The following is an 18,483-nucleotide window of genomic DNA, read 5'->3' on the forward strand; positions in this document are numbered from 1 at the left end:
AATGGACGTTACACACGGCGTCTCACATTTAACAAACCAAACATTCAAATACCGTTACATAAGTTCAATTATAAACCTGGTGGTTCGAGCCCTGAATGCCGATTGGCTGACAGCTATGATATATATATATATATATATTTTTTTTACCTTTATTTAACTAGGCAAGTCAGTTAAGAACAAATTCTTATTTTCAATGACAGCCTAGGAACAGTGGGTTAACTGCCTTGTTCAGGGGCAGAATGACAGATTTGTACCTTGTCAGCTCGGGATTTTTCGGTTACTAGTCCAACGCTCTAACCACTAGGCTACCCTGTACATCAGACCGTATACCACAGGTATGACAAAACATGTACTTTTACTGCTCTAATTCCAATGGTAACCAGTTTATAATAACAATAAGGTACCCCAGGGGTTTGTGGTATATGGCCAATATACCACGGCTAAGGGCTGTGTCCAGGCTGTACTCCGCGATGCGTCGTGGATAAGAACAGCCCTTAGCTGTGGTATATTGGCCATATATCACGGCTAGGGGCTGTGTCCAGGCTGTACTCCGCGATGCGTCGTGGATAAGAACAGCCCTTAGCTGTGGTATATTGGCCATATATCACGGCTAGGGGCTGTGTCCAGGCTGTACTCCGCGATGCGTAGTGGATAAGAACAGCCCTTAGCTGTGGTATATTGGCCATATATCACGGCTAGGGGCTGTGTCCAGGCTGTACTCCGCGATGCGTAGTGGATAAGAACAGCCCTTAGCTGTGGTATATTGGCCATATATCACGGCTAGGGGCTGTGTCCAGGCTGTACTCCGCGATGCATAGTGGATAAGAACAGCCCTTAGCTGTGGTATATTGGCCATATATCACGGCTAGGGGCTGTGTCCAGGCTGTACTCCGCGATGCGTAGTGGATAAGAACAGCCCTTAGCTGTGGTATATTGGCCATATATCACGGCTAGGGGCTGTGTCCAGGCTGTACTCCGCGATGCGTAGTGGATAAGAACAGCCCTTAGCTGTGGTATATTGGCCATATATCACGGCTAGGGGCTGTGTCCAGGCTGTACTCCGCGATGCATAGTGGATAAGAACAGCCCTTAGCTGTGGTATATTGGCCATATATCACGGCTAGGGGCTGTGTCCAGGCTGTACTCCGCGATGCGTAGTGGATAAGAACAGCCCTTAGCTGTGGTATATTGGCCATATATCACGGCTAGGGGCTGTGTCCAGGCTGTACTCCGCGATGCGTAGTGGATAAGAACAGCCCTTAGCTGTGGTATATTGGCCATATATCACGGCTAGGGGCTGTGTCCAGGCTGTACTCCGCGATGCGTAGTGGATAAGAACAGCCCTTAGCTGTGGTATATTGGCCATATATCACGGCTAGGGGCTGTGTCCAGGCTGTACTCCGCGATGCGTAGTGGATAAGAACAGCCCTTAGCTGTGGTATATTGGCCATATATCACGGCTAGGGGCTGTGTCCAGGCTGTACTCCGCGATGCGTAGTGGATAAGAACAGCCCTTAGCTGTGGTATATTGGCCATATATCACGGCTAGGGGCTGTGTCCAGGCTGTACTCCGCGATGCATAGTGGATAAGAACAGCCCTTAGCTGTGGTATATTGGCCATATATCACGGCTAGGGGCTGTGTCCAGGCTGTACTCCGCGATGCGTAGTGGATAAGAACAGCCCTTAGCTGTGGTATATTGGCCATATATCACGGCTAGGGGCTGTGTCCAGGCTGTACTCCGCGATGCGTAGTGGATAAGAACAGCCCTTAGCTGTGGTATATTGGCCATATATCACGGCTAGGGGCTGTGTCCAGGCTGTACTCCGCGATGCATAGTGGATAAGAACAGCCCTTAGCTGTGGTATATTGGCCATATATCACGGCTAGGGGCTGTGTCCAGGCTGTACTCCGCGATGCATAGTGGATAAGAACAGCCCTTAGCTGTGGTATATTGGCCATATATCACGGCTAGGGGCTGTGTCCAGGCTGTACTCCGCGATGCGTAGTGGATAAGAACAGCCCTTAGCTGTGGTATATTGGCCATATATCACGGCTAGGGGCTGTGTCCAGGCTGTACTCCGCGATGCGTAGTGGATAAGAACAGCCCTTAGCTGTGGTATATTGGCCATATATCACGGCTAGGGGCTGTGTCCAGGCTGCACTCCGCGATGCATAGTGGATAAGAACAGCCCTTAGCTGTGGTATATTGGCCATATATCACGGCTAGGGGCTGTGTCCAGGCTGTTCTCCGCGATGCATAGTGGATAAGAACAGCCCTTAGCTGTGGTATATTGGCCATATATCACGGCTAGGGGCTGTGTCCAGGCTGTACTCCGCGATGCGTAGTGGATAAGAACAGCCCTTAGCTGTGGTATATTGGCCATATATCACGGCTAGGGGCTGTGTCCAGGCTGTACTCCGCGATGCGTAGTGGATAAGAACAGCCCTTAGCTGTGGTATATTGGCCATATATCACGGCTAGGGGCTGTGTCCAGGCTGTACTCCGCAATGCGTAGTGGATAAGAACAGCCCTTAGCTGTGGTATATTGGCCATATATCACGGCTAGGGGCTGTGTCCAGGCTGTACTCCGCGATGCGTAGTGGATAAGAACAGCCCTTAGCTGTGGTATATTGGCCATATATCACGGCTAGGGGCTGTGTCCAGGCTGTACTCCGCGATGCATAGTGGATAAGAACAGCCCTTAGCTGTGGTATATTGGCCAGATATCACGGCTAGGGGCTGTGTCCAGGCTGTACTCCGCGATGCATAGTGGATAAGAACAGCCCTTAGCTGTGGTATATTGGCCATATACCACAAACCCCTGAGGTGCATTACTGCTTAAGTAAAAACACAAACCAGTCCGTGCATCAATAACGGTATATGGTAGAATACAGTGTTTGTGACATACTGTAGTACAGTAGGAAGGGTTACCTGAGAGGTGAGGAGGTGGAGCACCACAGTCATCATGGGTACACTCTGTTTCAGCTGCTTGGCCTGAACAGTGGAGGGATGCTTCCTGCCCACTATACTGCCCAGCGCGGACAGCATGTCATCTACACAGTACAGAGAGGTGACAGACAGACAGCATGTCATCTACACAGTACAGAGAGGTGACAGACAGACAGCATGTCGTCTACACAGTACAGAGAGGTGACAGACAGACAGCATGTCATCTACACAGTACAGAGGAGAGAGAGGTGACAGACAGCATTTCATCTACACAGTATAGAGGACAGAGGGGTGACAGACAGACAGCATGTCATCTACACAGTACAGAGGACAGAGGGGTGACAGACAGACAGCATGTCATCTACACAGTACAGGGGACAGAGAGGTGACAGACAGACAGCATGTCATCTACACAGTACAGGGGACAGAGAGGTGACAGACAGCATGTCATCTACACAGTACAGGGGACAGAGAGGTGACAGACAGCATGTCATCTACACAGTACAGAGGACAGAGGGGTGACAGACAGACAGCATGTCATCTACACAGTACAGAGGACAGAGGGGTGACAGACAGACAGCATGTCATCTACACAGTACAGAGGACAGAGAGGTGACAGACAGCATGTCATCTACACAGTACAGAGGAGAGAGAGGTGACAGACAGACAGCATGTCATCTACACAGTACAGAGGAGAGAGAGGTGACAGACAGACAGCATGTCATCTACACAGTACAGGGGACAGAGAGGTGACAAACAGCATGTCATCTACACAGTATAGAGGACAGAGGGGTGACAGACAGACAGCATGTCATCTACACAGTACAGAGGACAGAGGGGTGACAGACAGACAGCATGTCATCTACACAGTACAGGGGACAGAGAGGTGACAGACAGACAGCATGTCATCTACACAGTACAGAGGACAGAGAGGTGACAGACAGCATGTCATCTACACAGTACAGGGGACAGAGAGGTGACAGACAGCATGTCATCTACACAGTACAGAGGACAGAGGGGTGACAGACAGACAGCATGTCATCTACACAGTACAGAGGACAGAGGGGTGACAGACAGACAGCATGTCATCTACACAGTACAGAGGACAGAGGGGTGACAGACAGACAGCATGTCATCTACACAGTACAGAGGACAGAGAGAGGGTTCTCTCTCCACACCCCTCACTTGCCCTCCCCTTTCATCACCTCTCCCCCCTTCAGTCTCCTCTCCCCACCCCACCCCTTCCCCTCTCCTCTCTCCTCATCTCCTCCTCTCCCTGTGATCTCCCAATCTGTCCCCATACCCTCTCCTCCTCTCCTTCCAGTGATCTTAGAGGAGAATGAGCCCGGACCGGTTTGAACCGGTTGGGTCTGGCTTCCGGCCCTGATGGGAGACGTGCCATGTTAGCAGCACTGATTTACAAATTAAACGTCAGGAAAAGGTCAATACCTGGCTGGGTGATTTAAAATTCAATCAGAAAGGTAATTAAAAAGAGGGAGAATCAAATTGGCTTGCTCCATCCAGCCATTGATGCAAGTTCCCCTCAACCCCACTTCACTTCACCTCCTCTCCCCTCCCCTCCTCTCCTCTCCTCTCCTCTCCTCTCCTCTCCTCTCCTCTCCCCTCCCCCCTCCCCCCTCCCTCCCCTCTCCCCTCATCTCCTCTTAGTGCTGTGGTTTTTGTGTTATTGTGATTGATTTACCCAGAATGGCTGGCAGCTGCAGCACGACGTGACGGATGAGCAGATGGAGGCATTTTGACAGGTATTCATTGGTGCTTTGTAGCTCCTTCCCTGGCGTGGCCTGCCTGATGTCTCTTTCAATGTACATCACCAGTCTGCAAAACATTATCATTCACCTATAGCCTCCAAACTACCCCTGGAGCCGGACGGAGCCGGACTGAGCCGGGATCAATACAAGCCATTGAAAACAGAATTAGTAAGACGTATTATAGCAAATAAATGATATTCATTACAACAATTAGGGTTAAAAATAAAGGCTAATAGATTCAGAGATCAATGAGGAGCATCAAAACAGCCCTCAAGCTGCAACAAGACTCTTGAACTCGAACACAGAGTCTGCATTTTGAAACAAAATCAACCCTCACAGGCAAGTGGATAATAACCTGCCTAACAGAGTAGGATACAGTACACCACTGTACAGAGACAGATGTGGTGTCTACAGGTCAGTACACCACTGGACAGAGACAGATGTGATGTCTACAGGTCAGTACACCACTGGACAGAGACAGATGTGATGTCTACAGGTCAGTACACCACTGGACAGAGACAGATGTGGTGTCTACAGGTCAGTACACCACTGGACAGAGACAGATGTGGTGTCTACAGGTCAGTACACCACTGGACAGAGACAGATGTGATGTCTACAGGTCAGTACACCACTGGACAGAGACAGATGTGGTGTCTACAGGTCAGTACACCACTGGACAGAGGCAGATGTGGTGTCTACAGGTCAGTACACCACTGGACAGAGACAGATGTAGTGTCTACAGGTCAGTACACCACTGGACAGAGACAGATGTAGTGTCTACAGGTCAGTACACCACTGGACAGAGACAGATGTGGTGTCTACAGGTCAGTACACCACTGTACAGAGACAGATGTGATGTCTACAGGTCAGTACACCACTGGACAGAGACAGATGTGATGTCTACAGGTCAGTACACCACTGGACAGAGACAGATGTGGTGTCTACAGGTCAGTACACCACTGGACAGAGACAGATGTGATGACTACAGGCCAGTACACCACTGGACAGAGAGACAGATGTGGTGTCTACAGGTCAGTACACCACTGTACAGAGACAGATGTGATGTCTACAGGTCAGTACACCACTGTACAGAGACAGATGTGATGTCTACAGGTCAGTACACCACTGTACAGAGACAGATGTGGTGTCTACAGGTCAGTACACCACTGGACAGAGACATATGTGATGTCTACAGGTCAGTACACCACTGTACAGAGACAGATGTGGTGTCTACAGGTCAGTACACCACTGGACAGAGACAGATGTGATGTCTACAGGTCAGTACACCACTGTACAGAGACAGATGTGGTGTCTACAGGTCAGTACACCACTGTACAGAGACATATGTGGTCTCTACAGGTCAGTACACCACTGTACAGAGGCAGATGTGGTGTCTACAGGTCAGTACACCACTGGACAGAGACAGATGTGGTGTCTACAGGTCAGTACACCACTGGACAGAGACAGATGTGATGTCTACAGGTCAGTACACCACTGGACAGAGACAGATGTGATGTCTACAGGTCAGTACACCACTGGACAGAGACAGATGTGATGACTACAGGTCAGTACACCACTGGACAGAGACAGATGTGATGTCTACAGGTCAGTACACCACTGTACAGAGACAGATGTGATGTCTACAGGTCAGTACACCACTGTACAGAGACAGATGTGATGTCTACAGGTCAGTACACCACTGGAGAGAGACAGATGTGATGTCTACAGGTCAGTACACCACTGGACAGAGACAGATGTGATGTCTACAGGTCAGTACACCACTGGACAGAGACAGATGTGGTGTCTACAGGTCAGTACACCACTGTACAGAGACAGATGTGGTGTCTACAGGTCAGTACACCACTGTACAGAGACAGATGTGGTGTCTACAGGTCAGTACACCACTGGACAGAGACAGATGTGGTGTCTACAGGTCAGTACACCACTGTACAGAGACAGATGTGATGTCTACAGGTCAGTACACCACTGTACAGAGACAGATGTGATGTCTACAGGTCAGTACACCACTGGACAGAGACAGATGTGATGTCTACAGGTCAGTACACCACTGTACAGAGAGACAGATGTGGTGTCTACAGGTCAGTACACCACTGGACAGAGACAGATGTGATGTCTACAGGTCAGTACACCACTGGACAGAGACAGATGTGGTGTCTACAGGTCAGTACACCACTGGACAGAGACAGATGTGGTGTCTACAGGTCAGTACACCACTGTACAGAGACAGATGTGATGTCTACAGGTCAGTACACCACTGGACAGAGACAGATGTGGTGTCTACAGGTCAGTACACCACTGGACAGAGACAGATGTGATGTCTACAGGTCAGTACACCACTGGACAGAGACAGATGTGGTGTCTACAGGTCAGTACACCACTGGACAGAGACAGATGTGGTGTCTACAGGTCAGTACACCACTGGACAGAGACAGATGTGGTGTCTACAGGTCAGTACACCACTGGACAGAGACAGATGTGATGTCTACAGGTCAGTACACCACTGTACAGAGACAGATTTGGTGTCTACAGGTCAGTACACCACTGGACAGAGACAGATGTGGTGTCTACAGGTCAGTACACCACTGGACAGAGACAGATGTGATGTCTACAGGTCAGTACACCACTGGACAGAGACAGATGTGATGTCTACAGGTCAGTACACCACTGTACAGAGACAGATGTGGTGTCTACAGGTCAGTACACCACTGGACAGAGACAGATGTGATGTCTACAGGTCAGTACACCACTGTACAGGTCAGTACACCACTGTACAGAGACAGATGTGGTGTCTACAGGTCAGTACACCACTGGACAGAGACAGATGTGGTGTCTACAGGTCAGTACACCACTGGACAGAGACAGATGTGATGTCTACAGGTCAGTACACCACTGGACAGAGACAGATGTGATGTCTACAGGTCAGTACACCACTGGACAGAGACAGATGTGGTGTCTACAGGTCAGTACACCACTGTACAGAGACAGATGTGATGTCTACAGGTCAGTACACCACTGTACAGAGACAGATGTGATGTCTACAGGTCAGTACACCACTGTACAGAGACAGATGTGGTGTCTACAGGTCAGTACACCACTGGACAGAGACAGATGTGGTGTCTACAGGTCAGTACACCACTGGACAGAGACAGATGTGGTGTCTACAGGTCAGTACACCACTGGACAGAGACAGATGTGATGTCTACAGGTCAGTACACCACTGGACAGAGACAGATGTGGTGTCTACAGGTCAGTACACCACTGGACAGAGACAGATGTGATGTCTACAGGTCAGTACACCACTGGACAGAGACAGATGTGATGTCTACAGGTCAGTACACCACTGGACAGAGACAGATGTGGTGTCTACAGGTCAGTACACCACTGGACAGAGACAGATGTGATGACTACAGGCCAGTACACCACTGGACAGAGACAGATGTGGTGTCTACAGGTCAGTACACCACTGTACAGAGACATATGTGGTCTCTACAGGTCAGTACACCACTGTACAGAGGCAGATGTGGTGTCTACAGGTCAGTACACCACTGGACAGAGACAGATGTGATGTCTACAGGTCAGTACACCACTGTACAGAGAGACAGATGTGGTGTCTACAGGTCAGTACACCACTGGACAGAGACAGATGTGATGTCTACAGGTCAGTACACCACTGGACAGAGACAGATGTGGTGTCTACAGGTCAGTACACCACTGGACAGAGACAGATGTGGTGTCTACAGGTCAGTACACCACTGTACAGAGACAGATGTGATGTCTACAGGTCAGTACACCACTGGACAGAGACAGATGTGGTGTCTACAGGTCAGTACACCACTGGACAGAGACAGATGTGATGTCTACAGGTCAGTACACCACTGGACAGAGACAGATGTGGTGTCTACAGGTCAGTACACCACTGGACAGAGACAGATGTGGTGTCTACAGGTCAGTACACCACTGGACAGAGACAGATGTGGTGTCTACAGGTCAGTACACCACTGGACAGAGACAGATGTGATGTCTACAGGTCAGTACACCACTGTACAGAGACAGATTTGGTGTCTACAGGTCAGTACACCACTGGACAGAGACAGATGTGGTGTCTACAGGTCAGTACACCACTGGACAGAGACAGATGTGATGTCTACAGGTCAGTACACCACTGTACAGAGACAGATGTGGTGTCTACAGGTCAGTACACCACTGGACAGAGACAGATGTGGTGTCTACAGGTCAGTACACCACTGGACAGAGACAGATGTGGTGTCTACAGGTCAGTACACCACTGGACAGAGACAGATGTGATGTCTACAGGTCAGTACACCACTGGACAGAGACAGATGTGGTGTCTACAGGTCAGTACACCACTGGACAGAGACAGATGTGATGTCTACAGGTCAGTACACCACTGGACAGAGACAGATGTGATGTCTACAGGTCAGTACACCACTGGACAGAGACAGATGTGGTGTCTACAGGTCAGTACACCACTGGACAGAGACAGATGTGATGACTACAGGCCAGTACACCACTGGACAGAGACAGATGTGGTGTCTACAGGTCAGTACACCACTGTACAGAGACATATGTGGTCTCTACAGGTCAGTACACCACTGTACAGAGGCAGATGTGGTGTCTACAGGTCAGTACACCACTGGACAGAGACAGATGTGATGTCTACAGGTCAGTACACCACTGTACAGAGAGACAGATGTGGTGTCTACAGGTCAGTACACCACTGGACAGAGACAGATGTGATGTCTACAGGTCAGTACACCACTGGACAGAGACAGATGTGGTGTCTACAGGTCAGTACACCACTGGACAGAGACAGATGTGGTGTCTACAGGTCAGTACACCACTGTACAGAGACAGATGTGATGTCTACAGGTCAGTACACCACTGGACAGAGACAGATGTGGTGTCTACAGGTCAGTACACCACTGGACAGAGACAGATGTGATGTCTACAGGTCAGTACACCACTGGACAGAGACAGATGTGGTGTCTACAGGTCAGTACACCACTGGACAGAGACAGATGTGGTGTCTACAGGTCAGTACACCACTGGACAGAGACAGATGTGGTGTCTACAGGTCAGTACACCACTGGACAGAGACAGATGTGATGTCTACAGGTCAGTACACCACTGTACAGAGACAGATTTGGTGTCTACAGGTCAGTACACCACTGGACAGAGACAGATGTGGTGTCTACAGGTCAGTACACCACTGGACAGAGACAGATGTGATGTCTACAGGTCAGTACACCACTGGACAGAGACAGATGTGATGTCTACAGGTCAGTACACCACTGTACAGAGACAGATGTGGTGTCTACAGGTCAGTACACCACTGGACAGAGACAGATGTGATGTCTACAGGTCAGTACACCACTGTACAGGTCAGTACACCACTGTACAGAGACAGATGTGGTGTCTACAGGTCAGTACACCACTGGACAGAGACAGATGTGGTGTCTACAGGTCAGTACACCACTGGACAGAGACAGATGTGATGTCTACAGGTCAGTACACCACTGGACAGAGACAGATGTGATGTCTACAGGTCAGTACACCACTGGACAGAGACAGATGTGGTGTCTACAGGTCAGTACACCACTGTACAGAGACAGATGTGATGTCTACAGGTCAGTACACCACTGTACAGAGACAGATGTGATGTCTACAGGTCAGTACACCACTGTACAGAGACAGATGTGGTGTCTACAGGTCAGTACACCACTGGACAGAGACAGATGTGGTGTCTACAGGTCAGTACACCACTGGACAGAGACAGATGTGGTGTCTACAGGTCAGTACACCACTGGACAGAGACAGATGTGATGTCTACAGGTCAGTACACCACTGGACAGAGACAGATGTGGTGTCTACAGGTCAGTACACCACTGGACAGAGACAGATGTGATGTCTACAGGTCAGTACACCACTGGACAGAGACAGATGTGATGTCTACAGGTCAGTACACCACTGGACAGAGACAGATGTGGTGTCTACAGGTCAGTACACCACTGGACAGAGACAGATGTGATGACTACAGGCCAGTACACCACTGGACAGAGACAGATGTGGTGTCTACAGGTCAGTACACCACTGTACAGAGACATATGTGGTCTCTACAGGTCAGTACACCACTGTACAGAGGCAGATGTGGTGTCTACAGGTCAGTACACCACTGGACAGAGACAGATGTGGTGTCTACAGGTCAGTACACCACTGGACAGAGACAGATGTGGTGTCTACAGGTCAGTACACCACTGGACAGAGACAGATGTGGTGTCTACAGGTCAGTACACCACTGGACAGAGACAGATGTGGTGTCTACAGGTCAGTACACCACTGGACAGAGACATATGTGGTGTCTACAGGTCAGTACACCACTGTACAGATAGACAGATGTGGTGTCTACAGGTCAGTACACCACTGGACAGAGACAGATGTGATGTCTACAGGTCAGTACACCACTGGACAGAGACATATGTGGTGTCTACAGGTCAGTACACCACTGGACAGAGACAGATGTGGTGTCTACAGGTCAGTACACCACTGGACAGAGACAGATGTGGTGTCTACAGGTCAGTACACCACTGTACAGAGACAGATGTGATGTCTACAGGTCAGTACACCACTGGACAGAGACATATGTGGTGTCTACAGGTCAGTACACCACTGGACAGAGACATATGTGGTGTCTACAGGTCAGTACACCACTGGACAGAGACATATGTGATGTCTACAGGTCAGTACACCACTGGACAGAGACAGATGTGATGTCTACAGGTCAGTACACCACTGGACAGAGACAGATGTGGTGTCTACAGGTCAGTACACCACTGGACAGAGACATATGTGGTGTCTACAGGTCAGTACACCACTGTACAGATAGACAGATGTGGTGTCTACAGGTCAGTACACCACTGGACAGAGACAGATGTGATGTCTACAGGTCAGTACACCACTGGACAGAGACATATGTGGTGTCTACAGGTCAGTACACCACTGGACAGAGACAGATGTGGTGTCTACAGGTCAGTACACCACTGGACAGAGACAGATGTGATGTCTACAGGTCAGTACACCACTGGACAGAGACATATGTGGTGTCTACAGGTCAGTACACCACTGGACAGAGACATATGTGGTGTCTACAGGTCAGTACACCACTGGACAGAGACATATGTGGTGTCTACAGGTCAGTACACCACTGGACAGAGATGGTATGTAATGTCAGTTAGCAGATACAGCTGCAAAATAGAGAGAGAGAGAGAGAGAGAGAGAGAGAGAGAGAGAGAGAGAGAGAGAGAGAGAGAGAGAGAGAGAGAGAGAGAGAGAGAGAGAGAGAGAGAGACAGACAGACAGACAGACAGACAGACAGACAGACAGACAACGACACACACACACAGAGAGACAGAGACACAGAGACAGACACGTACAGCCCCTGGGCGCTTGCCTATTAACATGCAGTGTTAATTAGGCCTAACTTGTTTTCCACCAACAGAACACACGTCTGCATAACATACTCCATCCACAGACGTTTACCCAGCAGCCATCTACTCCCCTCCCCAAAAACACCTGGCTTCCAAATTAGGCAGCGATGAAAAACACTGAGAAAATTGAGAAACACACTTGAGTGGGGAAAGAAGCCCTGGTAGAAGTAACTGACATGACATGACAGGCATACAGCTGTTTTAAAAGCAACATGACTGGCATACAGCTGTTTTAAAAGCAACATGACTGGCATACAGCTGTTTTAAAAGCAACATGACTGGCATACAGCTGTTTTAAAAGCAACATGACTGGCATACAGCTGTTTTAAAAGCAACATGACTGGCATACAGCTGTTTTAAAAGCAACATGACTGGCATACAGCTGTTTTAAAAGCAACATGACTGGCATACAGCTGTTTTAAAAGCAACATGACTGGCATACAGCTGTTTAAAAGCAACATGACTGGCATACAGCTGTTTTAAAAGCAACATGACTGGCATACAGCTGTTTTAAAAGCAACATGACTGGCATACAGCTGTTTTAAAAGCAACATGACTGGCATACAGCTGTTTTAAAAGCAAAACGAAACAGGGGGTCTTCAAACACCAGAAAATATGATATTAATCACAACCAAATGAACAGATGAGAAAAACAGTGTGCCACATTTCAGTACAGCAAAGCCCAGGCAGCGATAGGCCTACATCTCTCTGTAGTGATACAGTATATTCCTGGTCCTTGGAAAGAAAAGACCTCCCCAGTGTGACAGGAAGACAGCTGTACTATTAACCCATACACTTCTGACCTATAAAGACCTTCCACACAAACACATTCCATTTGTACCAATAAATCCACTTCATTCCACCGACTGATCTATTCACTGGAAGGAGGTACAGAGGAGCCTGCTGTGCCAGGTAGCTGGTAGTAGTCAGGTAGCTGGTAGTAGTCAGGTAACTGGTAGTAGTCAGGTAGCTGGTAGTAGCCAGGTAACTGGTAGTAGTCAGGTAGCAGTCAGGTAACTGGTAGTAGTCAGGTAGCTGGTAGTAGTCAGGTAGCTGGTAAAAGTCAGGTAGCTGGTAGTAGTCAGGTAGCTGGTAGTAGTCAGGTAGCTGGTAGTAGTCAGGTAGCTGGTAGTAGTCAGGTAGCTGGTAGTAGTCAGGTAGCTGGCAGGCAGCAGTCAACAACTTCAATTAATCTATTTATCTGAGCATGTAGGGATCAACCAGGTTTTTACTAGCCCTATATAACTAGCTGGGTCCTAGTAGAGAGAGAGAGAATAGAGAGAGTATAGAGAATATAGAGAGAATAGAGAGAGAATAGAGAGAGAAAATAGAGAGTATAGAGAGAGTATAGAGAATAGAGAGAATAGAGAGAGTATAGAGAATAGAGAGAATAGAGAGAGTATAGAGAATAGAGAGAAGAGAGAGGGTATAGAGAAGAGAGAGAATAGAGAGAGTATAGAGAATAGAGAGACTAGAGAGAGAGAATAGAATAGAGAGAGAATAGAGAGACTAGAGAGAGAATAGAATAGAATAGAGAGAATATAGAGAGTATAGAGAAGAGAGAGAATAGAATAGAGAGAGAAGAGAGTATAGAGAATAGAGAGAGAAGAGAGAGAGTATAGAGAATAGAGAGAATAGAGAGAGTATAGAGAATAGAGAGAGAATATAGAGAGTATAGAGAATAGAGAGATAATAGAGAGACTAGAGAAGGAGAATAGAATAGAGAGAGAATAGAGACTAGAGAGAGAGAATCGAATAGAGAGAGAATAGAGAGAGTATAGAGAATAGAGAGAGAATAGAGAGAGAATAGAGAGAGAATAGAGAGAGTATAGAGAATAGAGAGAAGAGAGAGGGTATAGAGAATAGAGAGAGAATAGAGAGAGTATAGAGAATAGAGAGAGAATAGAGAGACTAGAGAGAGAGAATAGAATAGAGAGAGAATAGAGAGACTAGAGAGAGAGAATAGAATAGAGAGAGAATAGAGAGAGTATAGAGAATAGAGAGAGAATATAATAGAGAGAGAAGAGAGTATAGAGAATATAGAGAATAGAGAGAGTATAGAGAATAGAGAGAGAATAGAGAGAGTATAGAGAATAGAGAGATAATAGAGAGACTAGAGAGGGAGAATAGAATAGAGAGAGAATAGAGACTAGAGAGAGAGAATAGAATAGAGAGAGAATAAAGAGAGTATAGAGAATAGAGAGAGAATAGAATAGAGAGAGAAGAGAGTATAGAGAAGAGAGAGAAGAGAGAGTATAGAGAATAGAGAGAGTATAGAGTATAGAGAAGAGAGAGAGAAGAGAGAGTGTATAGAGAATAGAGAGAGAATAGAGAGAGAAGAGAGTATAGAGAATAGAGAGAGAAGAGAGAGAGTATAGAGAATAGAGAGAGTATAGAGAATAGAGAGAGAATAGAGAGAGTATAGAGAATAGAGAGATAATAGAGAGACTAGAGAGGGAGAATAGAATAGAGAGAGAATAGAGACTAGAGAGAGAGAATAGAATAGAGAGAGAATAAAGAGAGTATAGAGAATAGAGAGAGAATAGAATAGAGAGAGAAGAGAGTATAGAGAAGAGAGAGAAGAGAGAGTATAGAGAATAGAGAGAGAAGAGAGAGAGTATATAGTATAGAGAAGAGAGAGAAGAGAGAGTGTATAGAGAATAGAGAGAGAATAGAGAGAATAGAGAGACTAGAGCGAGAGAATAGAAGAGAGAGAGGAGAGAGTATAGAGAATAGAGAGAATAGAGAGAGAAGAGAGAATAGAGAGAATAGAGAGAGAAGAGAGAATAGAGAGAATAGAGAAGAGAATAGAGAGAATAGAGAGAGAGAAGTGAGAATAGAGAGAGTAGAGAGAGAATAGAGAGTAGAGTAGAGAGAGAACTGTGACTTTCACTATGAATAACATTTAGTCATGGGCAGGACGTTAGGTGCTGACAGAGTATAGAGAGAATAGAGAGTAGAGTAGAGAGAGAACTGTGACTTTCACTATGAATGACATTTAGTCATGGGCAGAACGTTAGGTGCTGACAGAGTAGAGAGAGAATAGAGAGTAGAGTAGAGAGAGAACTGTGACTTTCACTATGAATGACATTTAGTCATGGGCAGGACGTTAGGTGCTGACAGAGTATAGAGAGAATAGATAGTAGAGTAGAGAGAGAACTGTGACTTTCACTATGAATAACATTTAGTCATGGGCAGGACGTTAGGTGCTGACAGAGTAGAGAGAGAACTGTGACTTTCACTATGAATGACATTTAGTCATGGGCAGGACGTTAGGTGCTGACAGAGTAGAGAGAGAACTGTGACTTTCACTATGAATGACATTTAGTCATGGGCAGGACGTTAGGTGCTGACAGAGTAGAGAGAGAATAGAGAGTAGAGTAGAGAGAGAACTGTGACTTTCACTATAAATAACATTTAGTCATGGGCAGGACGATAGGTGCTGACAGAGTAGAGAGAGAATAGAGAGTAGAGTAGAGAGAGAACTGTGACTTTCACTATGAATGACATTTAGTCATGGGCAGGACGTTAGGTGCTGACACAGTAGAGAGAGAACTGTGACTTTCACTATAAATGACATTTAGTCATGGGCAGGACGTTAGGTGCTGACAGAGTAGAGAGAGAACTGTGACTTTCACTATAAATAACATTTAGTCATGGGCAGGACGTTAGGTGCTGACAGAGTAGAGAGAGAATAGAGAGTAGAGTAGAGAGAGAACTGTGACTTTCACTATAAATGACATTTAGTCATGGGCAGGACGTTAGGTGCTGACAGAGTAGAGAGAGAACTGTGACTTTCACTATGAATGACATTTAGTCATGGGCAGGACGTTAGGTGCTGGCAGAGTAGAGAGAGAACTGTGACTCACTATAAATAACATTTAGTCATGGGCAGGACGTTAGGTGCTGACAGAGTAGAGAGAGAACTGTGACTTTCACTATGAATGACATTTAGTCATGGGCAGGACGTTAGGTGCTGACAGAGTAGAGAGAGAATAGAGAGTAGAGTAGAGAGAGAACTGTGACTTTCACTATAAATGACATTTAGTCATGGGCAGGACGTTAGGTGCTGACAGAGTAGAGAGAGAATAGAGAGTAGAGTAGAGAGAGAACTGTGACTTTCACTATAAATGACATTTAGTCATGGGCAGGACGTTAGATGCTGACAGAGTATAGAGAGAATAGAGAGTAGAGTAGAGAGAGAACTGTGACTTTCACTATAAATGACATTTAGTCATGGGCAGGACGTTAGGTGCTGACAGAGTATAGAGAGAATAGAGAGTAGAGTAGAGAGAGAACTGTGACTTTCACTATAAATAACATTTAGTCATGGGCAGGACGTTAGGTGCTGACAGAGTAGAGAGAGAATAGAGAGTAGAGTAGAGAGAGAACTGTGACTTTCACTATGAATGACATTTAGTCATGGGCAGGACGTTAGGTGCTGACAGAGTAGAGAGAGAATAGAGAGTAGAGTAGAGAGAGAACTGTGACTTTCACTATAAATAACATTTAGTCATGGGCAGGACGTTAGGTGCTGACAGAGTATAGAGAGAATAGAGAGTAGAGTAGAGAGAGAACTGTGACTTTCACTATAAATGACATTTAGTCATGGGCAGGACGTTAGGTGCTGACAGAGTAGAGAGAGAACTGTGACTTTCACTATGAATGACATTTAGTCATGGGCAGGACGTTAGGTGCTGACAGAGTAGAGAGAGAACTGTGACTTTCACTATAAATAACATTTAGTCATGGGCAGGACGTTAGGTGCTGACAGAGTAGAGAGAGAATAGAGAGTAGAGTAGAGAGAGAACTGTGACTTTCACTATGAATGACATTTAGTCATGGGCAGGACGTTAGGTGCTGACAGAGTATAGAGAGAACTGTGACTTTCACTATAAATAACATTTAGTCATGGGCAGGACGTTAGGTGCTGACAGAGTAGAGAGAGAACTGTGACTTTCACTATAAATAACATTTAGTCATGGGCAGGACGTTAGGTGCTGACAGAGTAGAGAGAGAATAGAGAGTAGAGTAGAGAGAGAACTGACTTTCACTATAAATGACATTTAGTCATGGGCAGGACGTTAGGTGCTGACAGAGTATAGAGAGAACTGTGACTTTCACTATGAATAACATTTAGTCATGGGCAGGACGTTAGGTGCTGACAGAGTATAGAGTACTGGTACACAATACAGGTCAGGTTGTCCAACCCATGTTTTTGATTTACGATGCATATCACAAGCTACATCATTAAATACATCATTCAAATGAAACAGTAGTGGATATTAACATGTCCTCCATTGGTTAAATACAGTACATGATCAAATAAAGACCTCAATACCAACAGACCTTGTACCAGTTGTACTAAACTTCCAACCACTTTCTCCACATTTCCAGTCAAGCTATAAAAAGACGTGTAGACAACTTTTCTTCAGAGCATATTTTACCCTGCAACGCTGTCTGTCACCGTACGGCGCCTGGCTTGGCCTACAAGTGTCTCTCCATGTCTTCTCCGACCATTGAAAACACTTCACACAAAGCAACAAACTTGACATTTCCACAACAGGGACGCGGGCGCTGGGCTGATTTATCAGAAGGCATGACGATGAGGAGTGTGTGGTGGGCCGTGCGCTCTGCGCGCCACAGTGGAGCTAATTAGAGAAGTGTTTGGGTGAGTGCCGCCATGCCGCAGACGGTTCTCACATTAGGAGATAGAGTGGGGGGTTAGTGCTGACAGGGACCGCCCTGGGAACACTTGTTAGAGTCTGGGAAGAAATAGAAGACAACAGCATCACATGGCTGGCAAGGAGAGGGAGAGAGAGAGAGACAAGAGGGAAAGAGGGAGTGGGAGAGAGAGAGAGATGAGAGGGAAAGAGGGAGGGAGAGAGGGATGGGAGAGAGGGAGAGAGAGGGAGAGAGAGAGAGAGAGGGAGGGATGAGAGGGAGAGAGAGAGAGAGAGAGAGTGGGAAAGAGGGAGTGGGAGAGAGAGAGAGAGAGTGAGAGAGAGGGAAAGAGGGAGGGAGAGAGAGAGACACGAGAGGGAAAGAGGGGGGAGAGAGGGATGTGAGAGAGAGAGCGAGAGAGAGAGAGAGAGGGAGAGATGAGAGGGAGAGAGATAGAGAGAGAGAGTGAGAGACAGAGAGGGAAAGAGGGAGGGAGAGAGGGATGGGAGAGAGAGAGACGAGAGGGAAAGAGGGAGGGAGAGAGGGATGGGAGAGAGAGAGAGAGAGAGAGA

The 18,483-nt window shown here is 47.1% G+C and overlaps 1 protein-coding gene across 1 annotated transcript in view; it reads right to left on the reverse strand.

The window, feature by feature from the left end:
- LOC139387471 (serine/threonine-protein kinase ULK4-like) overlaps positions 1-18,483 on the reverse strand; it is a 141,030-nt gene that overhangs the window by 72,222 nt on the left and 50,325 nt on the right. Inside the window, exons 22-23 of the mRNA XM_071133706.1 lie at positions 4,655-4,788; positions 2,935-3,056 (exon numbers count right to left, since the gene is read on the reverse strand). Coding sequence (XP_070989807.1) covers positions 2,935-3,056; positions 4,655-4,788 — 256 coding nt within the window. The remainder of the gene's footprint in view (positions 1-2,934; positions 3,057-4,654; positions 4,789-18,483) is intronic.

This window comes from Oncorhynchus clarkii, chromosome 3 (assembly GCF_045791955.1).
Source record: "Oncorhynchus clarkii lewisi isolate Uvic-CL-2024 chromosome 3, UVic_Ocla_1.0, whole genome shotgun sequence".
NCBI lineage: Eukaryota > Metazoa > Chordata > Actinopteri > Salmoniformes > Salmonidae > Oncorhynchus > Oncorhynchus clarkii.